General features: G+C 38.7%; 1 protein-coding gene across 1 annotated transcript in view; it reads right to left on the bottom strand.

Moving 5' to 3' along the window:
• Positions 1-4,643: 4,643 nt before the first annotated feature.
• OVCH1 (ovochymase 1) overlaps positions 4,644-12,173 on the bottom strand; it is a gene marked incomplete at both ends in the record, with an annotated part of 88,751 nt that continues 81,221 nt past the window's right edge. The window contains 3 exons of the mRNA XM_079714963.1: positions 4,644-4,808; positions 5,408-5,622; positions 10,786-10,946. Coding sequence (XP_079571089.1) covers positions 4,644-4,808; positions 5,408-5,622; positions 10,786-10,946 — 541 coding nt within the window. The remainder of the gene's footprint in view (positions 4,809-5,407; positions 5,623-10,785; positions 10,947-12,173) is intronic.

Here is a 12,173-nt window from a genome sequence, read left to right as displayed (position 1 = left end):
CAGAAGACATTGGCATCTTCAGTTTTACCCATGTTATCTGAGTTGCACCCACCCCCAGCAGTGAGGAGAGTTCCCCTCCACTCCACATTCTCATTATCTGTTTATATTGGCACACTATGCATTTTGCCAATTTAGAGAATGAAAGATGGCGCTATTTCTTGCTTTTGTATTCTGTTCTCTTGATCAGTTTATTTATCTCTGCAGCAATACCACCCTGTCTTAATTACTCTAGCTTAATTGCCTTTGTTAGAATTCCCCCACTTTATTTTGCCTCTTTAAGAGGTTCTTAGTTATTTTGGCCCCAGCAGTTGTTTGTGTTACCACTATCTGACAATTTGGTTTAAAATTTACACTTATTTTATAAATATCTGTGGGGGATAGAAAAATGAAAGTGATCATGCTACTGATAATAAAGTTGAAACCAGGATGAAATCAGGTAAGTGCCCAAAGCTGTTAATCTTTGGTGAGAATTAGACACTTGTTAGGCTTAAGTTGTTGACTGTTAAATTGACAAAGAATATGCATGAAATATTGGAACTATATTATTGAAAATTTTATGAAAAAGACACGATGGAGGGGACTTCCCTGGTGGTCCAGTGGTTAAAACTCCGTGCTCCCAAAGCAGGGGGCCCGGGTTCGATCCCTGGTCAGGGAACTAGATCCTGCGTGCTGCAACTAAGACCCAGCACAACCAAATAAGTAAATAAATATTTAAAAAAAAAAAAAAAAAGACAAGACGGAGGGTTAGAGAAAGTGAAGTAATGCAATTTATGGCTTAAGAATGAACAACAAAATGTTCCAACAATCCAAATGACAGGAGAGATTCAGAGTATGTGTAATTGTTAATAGGAAAACAGCTTGATACAGATTTCTTTAACATAAGATATTGGTGTATAAAACATTAAAACAAAAATCAAGTCAACTGATACTTGAGCTTTAAAACTCAGCTCAAACATTACTTCTCCTGCAAAACCTCCATCCATCCTTGCAGAAAATGTTGGTTGTCCCCTCCTACACTGGCAGCTCCCATGGCATGTGGAATTGGAATTATCTTTGTATACTGTTCTTCTCCACTAGAATGAGATGTTAAAGATAAGGGAAACTTCCTTTTTCAAGGTGCGCCTACTTGCCACACAGTAGGTGCTCCAGGAGGACATTTTTAAATACACACATGAGTGAAAACTGAGGTTATTAGGTCTCTAATATTTTTTAATTTGGCTACGTAACCCATACAGGCTATATCAATTTACAAAATTGATTGCAGTCTAATCCACAGAGAGCTTGACCTTGAAATGAAAGAATAAAAAAGAGTTCTTGGGAAGAAGAAACAGTCAAAGTAAGAAATAAAGCTTATGTCCCTCCTGAGTTAAATTGGCTTTCAACTAGAGAAAGAGCAAGTAAAACAGTCTAACAGTAAAATAGTCTAACAGTTCTATTCAATAGGGAAAAGATTAAATACAGAACAATTTGGGCTTCCCTGGTGGCGCAGTGGTTGAGAATCTGCCTGCTCATGCAGGGGACATGGGTTCGAGCCCTGGTCTGGGAGGATCCCACATGCCACAGAGCAACTAGGCCCGTGAGCCACAACTACTGAGCCTGCGCGTCTGGAGCTTGTGCTCCGCAGCAAGAGAGCCTGCGATAGTGAGAGACCCGCACACCACGATGAAGAGTGGCCCCCGCTTGCCACAACTAGAGAAAGCCCTCGCACAGAAACGAAGACCCAACACAGCAAAAATAAATTAATTAATTAATAAACTCCTACCCCCAACATCTTCAAAAAAAAAATACAGAACAATTTGAAAATTACTGCCAACTGAAGTTGAAAACAGAGCACCAGTCTCTGACCCTCGTATGAAAGTCAGGCAGCTTCCTTAGGTAGTACACGGAATGCTAACCCCTCGTCCTTTGCTGACAGAGCCCTCAAGCATCACCACCAGATCACTGTCCCAGGAGGTCAGAGATTGTGCCAGTACCAAAATTAACCACCTTCAGATCATACTGTGAAGAAGAAAGCTTTAGACAGGCCTGACATTTTAATACAGCCCATCTTTAACCCCCCTTAATGTCATCTGATTGAAAAGATGAGAGAAATTCAATGAGACGAAGTAAAAATGGTACAAAACAAATTAACATAAGAATTAGAGAATCCTTATTGTAAATCTCATCTTTCAATTTACTGAGAGTCCCTATCAAAGAGTATAATTTAAATTAATTAAAGCAGTTTAGACCAATATTCATGTAAGAGGTTTTTAGTAAATACTGGGAAATTTAAAATATTTTCCCTTTATAGCATTTGCAAAAGAGAGGAGAGACAGAAAGAGAAAAAGAGAGGGGTAGGGACAAGGGGGTGAGAGAAAGGGAGATCAGAGAAAGAAAGAAAACAAGTATTTATTTTTTGCTTATTTCTTTATGAGTTGTTCTTTGATTAGGTTGTATTATGCTTACCTAAAAAGTTAAACTATCCTCCTTTTTGGAATGCTGTAATTTTGGAAACCAAATGATAAATTTTGGTGGAAAATAAGAAAAAATAGTTGCTTCAGACTCTTTCTTATTCTGTATTATATATCTCTGTGATGGGCTTTGGCATTAAGTATCCAGGCTCAGGGGCCTTCCTTAGTTTTTGGCTAAGACTAGAGAGATGAGGGTATTGGTCAGCTGAAGTTCAGATAAATGTTTTGGAAACAAGTGAAATATCCTAAGATTTTATCTAAAAATTTAAAAATCAAATGATAAGCCTGAAAAATAATTTCTTAAATGTCAATTGCTCACTGAAATTGTGAAACTTACAGGGACCATCCCTGTGTAACTGCGCATAGGGCACTGTTCTATGTGAGTAAAATTAAGAATTATATGGAGTTAGGGCTTCCCTGGTGGCACAGTGGTTAAGAATCCACCTGTCAGCTCAATATCAAAAAAAAACCCAATCCAAAAATGGGCAGAAGACCTAAATAGACATTTCTCCAAAGAAGATATACAGATTGCCAACAAACACATGAAAGAATGCTCAACATCATTAATCATTAGAGAAATGCAAATCAAAACTACAATGAGATATCATCTCACACCAGTCAGAATGGCCGTCATCAAAAAATCTACAAACAATAAATGCTAGAGAGGATGTGGAGAAAAGGGAACCCTCTTGCACTGTTGGTGGGAATGTAAACTGATACCGCCACTATGGAGAACAGTATGGAGTTTTCTTTAAAAACTAAAAATAGAACTACCATACAACCCAGCAATCCCATTACTGGGCATATAACCTGAGAAAACCATAATTCAAAAAGAGTCATGTACCACAATGTTCATTGCAGCTCTATTTACAATAGCCAGGACATGGAAGCAACCTAAGTGTTCATCAACAGATGAATGGATAAAGAAGATGTGGCACATATATACACTGGAATATTACTCAGCCATAAAAAGAAACGAAATTGAGTTATTTGTAGTGAGGTGGATGGACCTAGAGTCTGTCATACAGAGTGAAGGAAGTCAGCAAGAGAAAAACAAATACTCTATGCTAGCAAACACATATATATGGAATCTAAAAAAAAAAAAAAAAATGTCAGAAGAACCTAAGGGCAGGACAGGAATAAAGACACAAACCTCCTAGAGAATGGACTTGAGGACACACGGAGGGGGAAGGGTAAGCTGGGACAAAGTGAGAGAGTGGCATGGACATATATACAGTACCAAACGTAAGGTAGATAGCTAGTGGGAAGCAGCCGCATAGCACAGAGAGATCTGCTTGGTGCTTTGTGACCACCTAGAGGGGTGGGATAGGGAGGATGGGAGATGCAAGAGGGAAGAGATATGGGGATATATGTATATGTATAGCTGATTCACTTTGTTATAAAGCAGAAACTAACACACCATTGTAAAGCAATTATACTCCAATAAAGATGTTAAAAAAAAAAGAATCTGCCTGGCAATGCAGGGGACATCAGTTCGAGTCCTGGTCCGGGAAAATCCCACATGCCGCGGAGCAATTAAGCCCGTGCGCCACAACTACTGAGCCTGCGCTCTAGAGCCCGTGAGCCACAACTACTGAGCCACGTGGCACAACTACTGAAGACTGTGTTCCTAGAGCCTGTGCTCCTCAACAAGAGAAGCCACCGCAATGAGAAGCCCGCGCACCACAACAAAGAGTAGCCCCTGGTCGCTGCAACTAGAGAAAGCCCACACACAGCAACAAAGACCCAGTGTAGCCAAAAATAAGTAAATAAATAAAATTTTTAAAAAGCTTAAAAGAAAAGAATCTTTAAAATAAAAAAAAAGAATTATATGGAGTGAATAACATCTCCCTTCATATCTTCCAATGTTAACCAAATTTTAAAAAAATAATAAAAGTATATATGATGGTATTCAAATTTGACATATAGTACATGGTACACTAGACATGAAATTAATGACATTTAAGATTGTAAGTTCCCAGGAGGCATGAACCAACATTAGTTTTCTGTTTTATGTTTAATGTTTAATATTGAATGTATGTACACACCAAATCTAAGCTCCTCAATGACAAGGGTTGGGGGAAGTGACATTGAGTTTTTTAGCAATGACAAGAGACGTATTTTTCAGGTAGGCGGTCATGTATTTCCTTTCCCACTTAGGAACACAATTCCACCATGCTGCTCTTCCAGTGATCATACTTCTCCTCCAGTGACAGATGTGATCCAGTCTCTATAAGCAGAAATTCTGGTGAAGACCGTTGGTGCGGCAGGATGGCAATTACTGCTGCCCCAGCTCACAATACCGATGAGCTTGTACTGCCCATCCTGGGCACACTGCAGTGGTCCTCCAGAATCTCCCTGCAACCAGCAAAAAGAGAAGTTCATTCTCCTGGCTGCATGATTCATGGCTGACACTAACCCCCAACTGCAGGGGATGATCCGACAGTGTGTAAGTCACTCTCTCATCTCTGATTTCTGCTCATAACAGCATAGGAAGCTACAACCACTGAGGTTGTTGGCTGATGTTACAGATCTCTGAATCAGACCAAAATCTACACTTTCAAGGCGAGGCTGAAAGAAACATTTAGCATAAATTCATTTTATGCTGACAACAGACTGTGCCATGCAGAAAGTTTCAGGCATCTAATAAAAATAAATGACTAAATGATGGTTTTGAGTTACATGAAAGCATCTTTATATTTTCAGTGCTACTGGAAGTAGGTAGTTTGAGCTACCTAATACAGCTATGAAGTTGAACCACAAGAAATCATCATTTTTTTGTGGATCAAAAACAGTTGAAAGTTATCTGTTTCACATAGTTCAACCTAGCAATTGAACAAGTAATTCCTTTTGAGAATAGAATCCACAAAAATATCAAATTAGCAATCACAGTACATCAATTTAGCAATGTACTTACTCCTCTCACTTCTCATTTTAAAACTACCATACATTTATACCTTTTTATGGTCAGCAAACACCCATTCATGAGACACATTGAGAAGAAAACTCCTGCCCTCATCAATGCAGGCCTTCATTACCATACAGGAGGATGATCCTGCAGCCCCTCCGCAGATATTGGTGTTTTTAATATCCAGTCCCCAGTAGCTTCGACAAGATGTACTACTAATCAGTGGTACCTTTGCCTGCTGCACAGTTTTAGGAAATTCATCTTCTAGTAGAAAAGGAATAAAAACACATAGGCAAAAACAAAACAAAACAAAACAAAACACATAGGCAAATGATATTAAAGGATAAAACAAAAATAGCCTTATATATACACAGACTCCAAGGGTTAAATCCCACCCATTCTCCCCTCTCAGCACTATAGTGATGCTGTTAGGTGACTTCTAAAAAACTAATAATCACTCCACAGTGGCTTATACAACAGAAACAATGAAAAACATTTTATGTGGGTTCTTTTGTCTTTAGTCCTCAGAAGATATAAAAACATCACTTTATGAAAAAAAGACAAAGTTTACACCCAAATCAGTTGTTGATAAAGCAAACAATATACATTTTTTACATATTAAGTCTATACTTTAATTCATTGGTTTCACGACATTCTCATTCTTTTGATTTGACTTCTACTGAGCAGACATTCTGGTTAAGTGCTGACACTGACTGGAAGCTGACAACTGAAATTGCATTCTAAATAACTCTTTAGTTTATTGGATATTTGTAAGTAGTTAATTCATTTGAAGAATAGGGTGTATGTGAGACCAGAGTCATGGGTTTGATCTTTATATGGACTAGAATATCTGCACATAATCTTTCTAACCATTTACCTTTTTTTTAATTGAAGTATAGTTGAGTGATTCAGTTATTACATATGTATATTTTTTCATATTCTTTTCCATTATGGTGTATTACAGGATATTGAATATAGTTCCCTGTGCTACACAACAGGACCTTGTTGTTTATCCATTCTACATATAATAGTTTGCATCTGCTAATCCCAACTCCCACTCCAACCCTCCCCTGCCCCCCTCCCCCTTGGCAACCACAAGTCTGTTCTCTCTGTCTGTGAGTCTGTTTCTGTTTCATAAATAAGTTCATTTGTGTCATATTTTAGAGTCCACATATAAGTGATACCATATCTACCCATTTACCTTTTATACCAGCCTATCATTTCAGAAAAATGCCTCACAGCTTTAAGAATAGGCTCATATATCTTCAAGTATGGGTTTTCACAATAGCATCTACACTGTTGTGAAAACAATTATGTGTGTGTGAGTGTGTGCACACAGTGCAGTTGGGAGTAAATACATATAAGTGAAACACAAATATTTATTAGGTAATAACATCACTAGATATTTACCAACACAGTTTTTAAAAGTATCAGTCAACTTGTATTAATGAATATGATGGCCTAAAACCCAACTAGTCACCTTTAGGTCCATTATGAAAAAAATTTTCCACTATCATTCCTATTAAAAATACAGAAAAATTGAAAATGAGTAAACAGTATACTCAGACTTCACATATATTTGTTTGGATTCTAATCTTAGAAGAGGTAATAAAATATACTCACGATGAGGTTCAGTTATTCCCCATCCAGCAGTCATACATTTGGAAAGTAAATTTATATTATCATCTTTCCCTGGCAAACAGATTGGAGATACAAACTTTCCTAATTAAAAGGATGAGAAAGAAAAACGCAAATATCAGTTAGTCCATAAGATTCATATTAACATTGACTATACTGTTTGCTCTTCAGAGTTGGCTCTAGAAATACCTACTTTGACCTAACAGTACCCTTTCTAACCCTGTAATTTAATAAGTCTTCCAGAAGCTTCCACATATTATTTACTCAAGAGGGGATCATCCCAATATACATGTTACCACTTTGCTCCAGGTATATCCATATCCTCCTAGGAAAACAGAAATACATGCCCTACACTGAAATGTGGGGCTTCTCATCCATAACCATTTTTTAAAATGCATCTCTCTTTTTGCCTATGTGCCTTCAGGACATCACCTTGTTGAATTTGAGATGAGAGTGGAGAAGAATATAATTGTCTTTTTTTTTAAGATTTTTATTTATTATTTATTTATTTATTTTTGGCTGTGTCGGGTCTTAGTTGCGGCACGTGGGCTCTTTGTTGTGGCGTGCGGGCTTCTCTCTAGTTGTGGCATGTGGGTTTTCTCGGGTTCCAGGGCACATGGGCTCTGTAGTTTGTGGCACGCAGGCTCTGTAGTTGAGGCACGCAGGCTTAGTTGCCCCGTGGCATGTGGGATCTTAGTTCCCCGACCAGGGATTGAACCCACGTCCCCTGCATTGTAAGGCAGATTCTATACCACTGGACCACCAGGGAAGTCCCTATAATTGTCTTCTTTTTTCAACTATGTTATATGAAGAACGGGGAAAAACACGTAGCGATTGAACTGTTAAAGTATTTTTACAGCTAAAAAGTATTTTTATATCTAATTCTATCTTCACAGGTTATTATAAAATATATTGATACATTATACATTTAAACATTTACATTTTTTCTTATCACCAAAATCTGTGTATATATAAATATTGTGGGTTTGTGTGTATATATGCCACACACACACACACACACACACACACACACACACACACACACTGAATGCAGTGCTCTTGTGTTTGTTTTCCCTTTTTCCCAGGCTGTTTAACTTCATTTTCATCCAGATTTTTACATACTTAAATGCGTCACGTATCTGCTATCATAGGCCGTTTATATCAATGATATGTTCTTTATTTTTACTGCTATCTTTTAATAAAAATTACATAAAACTGTTTGTAACCTGTCTATTCTTTTCCTACTCATCTCTCTACGCGTGTGCCAAATCTTATGTTATTCTGCCTTCACAGATAATCATTGCTCTATCGTATCTTCTCCCAAATTTCCTTGAGCTAAATAACATTTTCCTACTAACAACATATTTTTTTAATCAGCCATTTTTCTTATTCTGATATTCTTTATTTACTAGATTATGATCATGCCATTTACATGGCATCATTACTACATCATTCTTTTTAATAGCATATAGTATTCAGATAATGAATGTACCTCGATTTATTAAATCCCATTGGAAAACATTTAGACTTTTAATTTTTTCCCTTATAAGCTGCATTAAGTTTCCGAGACCATGCCTCTGTGCATTTGTGCCAGTATTCCTGGATGACTGAGTTGCTGGACCACAAGGCACGCACTTTAAAAACTGACAGATATTGCCATATTGCATTATTTGGCAGGATGGAGGAGGGGGATGTATTGACTTGTACTCCACATCCAGCTGTGTTTATAACTTAGAAATATGTCAAGAGTCTTGAAAACAGTTATGCCCTACATCCAGCATTTCTGCTTCCGAGAAATTTATCTTAAGGCAATCATAGACCTGGAAAAATGTACACATAAGGATAGTCAATCCAGCATTATTTAAATAAAAAAAAGGAAACAACCTTTACACGAATGTTCATGGGAGCTTTATTTGTAACATCTGAAAGCTAGAAACCACCCAGATATTCTTCAACAAATGAATGGTTAAACATTATGAGTGGTTAAACATTCATACTGTGAACATTACTCAGCCATTAAAAGGAATGCACTACTGAACCATGCAACCACATAAATGAAGCTCCAGGATGTTATGCCGAGGGAAAAAAGTCAATCCCAAAAGGTTACATATTATATAATTCCATTTATGTAACAGTCTTGAATTGACAAAATTACAGAAACAACAGTTTGTGGTTGACAGAAGTCTGGGTGGGGAGGGTGGAGTGGGGAGGAAGGAAATGGGTGTGGCTATAAAGGGGCAACAGTAGCGATCCTTATGGTGACAAAAATGTTCTGTATTGGGCTTCCCCGGTGGCGCAGTTGTTGAGAGTCTGCCTGCCAATGCAGGGGACACGGGTTCGTGCCCCGGTCCGGGAAGATCGCAGCTGGGCCCGTGAGCCATGGCCGCTGAGCCTGCGCGTCCAGAGCCTGTGCCCCGCAACGGGAGAGGCCACAGCAGTGAGAAGCCCACGTACCGCAAAAAAAAAAAAAAAAAAAAAAAAAAAATCTGTATCTCAACTATATCAATGTCAAATCCTGCAAGATGTTACCATTTGTGAAAAACAGGTTAAAAAGTACTTTGGTTTCTCTGTATTATTCCCTATAACTGCATGTGAATCTACAATTATCTCAGCATTGAAAGTTTAACTAAAAATAAATTTAAGAAGCAGGATAAAGAGAAAAAATACTGATGCCAGAGCTCCAATTCTGAGATTGTAATTAATTGTTCCAAAATGCATCTGGGCTGATAGTTTTGTTTGTTTTGTTTTTAAAGCAACTCAGAGGATGATAATGCATAGTCAAGGTTAGGAAGCACTGTTCTAAATGCTCTCACTGACTCAGTTTTAAAAGCATAAAAAGCAAATGGTAGACTGAACCATGATTGGGGGTTTGTAGGATGAATGAACCGAAAAAGACATAAAAAGGGAGGTCTATAGGCAGAAACAGAGGAGAGAATTGGAGCAAAGGAAGAAAACTGTCCCAGAACCCTGTGATGCCATGGAAAGGCTTGGGTGTGAAAGTGGAGACTATCCACAGATCTTAGTTACATTCCCCCCAATACACTTTCCCACTGAATGCTCACCTGTGCTAAGTAGGTAGGTGGGTTACTGTCATTCCCTTTCTACAAACGATAAAGCTAAGGTCACAGAAGTTACATAACATGCCCAAGATCACATGGCTACTTCATGACAGAGCCAGGATTAACAATGCCTCACTTTCACCTAGCTTTGGTTTAAGTAAACATTTTTTTAAAAAAACAAGATTTTACTAAGTTATGAAGGCACAGAAAATTAAACATCTGGTGGTTCAAACTGATGTTCTGAGTATTTGGGATAACCTCATAGAACATAAAGAGTCTCAGGAGAATATATAGGACAAAGTTAAAAACATACTTCTCTGAAATCTTCTCTAGACCTCTGTCAATTAAATACACACAACAGTAAAATGTTTATGCAGATACTTCAGCTTTTAGAGAAAGTATCTTAGAATGTAAGAAAATTTTAAAATAATTATTTAACTTCAAAAGTACATACACGGCTTCCCTGGTGGCGCAGGGGTTGAGAGTCCGCCTGCCGATTCAGGGGACACAGGTTCGTGCCCCGGTCCGGGAGGATCCCACATGCCGAGGAGCGGCTGGGCCCGTGAGCCATGGCCACTGAGCCTGCACATCCGGAGCCTGTGCTCCGCAACGGGAGAGGCCACAACAGTGAGAGGCTCGCGTACCGCAAAAAAAAAAAGTACATACAGCACTTCTAAGCAAGATGGAAGATAAAAGTTTCAAAATATGGAAAAGAGTTACCCATACTGACCTAGTTCAACAGGGTTTTCCAGATGCAGCAAGCATAGATCATCATTAGGAGGAAATTGTGTGAAGCTGGGGTGAGTGTATACAGCTTTCACTGGTATCAAATCTCTCTTTCCTGTGTTCCGCAGGTAACTTCTTCCTATTACCAGGTTGTCTGTGACAGTACTTGTCGTAAGAAAAGGGAGTGAGGAAATAGATACCACTTTTAATGAGGCCATCACTTTTCAGAATTACTAAAATGTATTCTTTAACATTTTTTTTGCTTCTATACTCCAATTATATTATTGCCAAAATCTAGTCCCCAAAACTTTCTTTAAAAGTTTTAATCCACATTAATATCCTTATTATTCTGAATTCTTAATTTTATTTTAATTTTTTAATTTTTTAATCCACATTAATTTTTAATCCACATTAAAATTTTTAATCCACATTAATATCCTTATTATCCTGAATTCTTAGAAAATGGGAGTTTCTCATTAATTCAATCCTTGAGAAATTTTTTTTTTTTTTTTGCGGTACGCGGGCTTCTCACTGTTGTGGCCTCTCCCGCTACGGAGCACAGGCTCTGAACGCACAGGCCCAGCAGCCATGGCTCACGGGCCCAGCCGCTCCGCGGCATGTGGGATCTTCCCGGACCGGGGTACGAACCGGTGTCCCCTGCATCGGCAGGCGGACCCCCAACCACTGTGACACCAGGGAAGCCCAAGAAAAATTTTAAAGTATCTACTTTCTTGCCTTCATAACATCAAATAAAATGATTTAGTACAATATTTTTTTGACAATTAAGATTCATGATGCCTCAAGATAATGATTTTATGTATTGTAATCATTATGCATTATATGATGTGCTTATGTGATGGTCACTGAAACTATCCTGAAAGTTATAGTTACTCTACTCCCTAATACGATGTTTCTCAAAGAAATGTCTAGGGACCACATCTGGCATGTGTATTAAGAATGCAGAATCCCAGACATAACTCAGCAAATCAAATTTCAGGATTAATATTCTAGGATTCTGTTTATAGCAAACTCCCCAGGTAAGTTTAAGCACATGAAAGTCTGAAAACTGCCCTAATAAGGATGCCTTCTTGTGATTTAGCTATATCAAAAGTAAGACTTGGGGAATGCTAAAGAAATTGAGTTGTTTTGTTTTGTTTTGTTTTTGCGATACGCGGGCCTCTCACTGCCGCGGCCTCTCCCGCTGCGGGGCACAGGCTCCGGACGCACAGGCTCCGCGGCCATGGCCCACGGGCCCAGCCGCTCTGCGGCACGTGGGATCCTCCCGGACCGGGGCACGAACCCGTATCCCCTGCATCGGCAGGCGGACTCTCAACCACTGCGCCACTAGGGAAGCCCAGAAATTGAGTTTTTGGTTCATTGAAGCTTTCTGCT

Source organism: Hyperoodon ampullatus (genome assembly GCF_949752795.1).
Source record: "Hyperoodon ampullatus genome assembly, chromosome: 11".
In the NCBI taxonomy this organism is placed as follows: Eukaryota; Metazoa; Chordata; class Mammalia; order Artiodactyla; family Ziphiidae; genus Hyperoodon; species Hyperoodon ampullatus.
The sequence above is the reverse complement of the archived record's forward strand: the minus strand, read 5'-3'. Positions and strand labels throughout refer to the sequence as shown.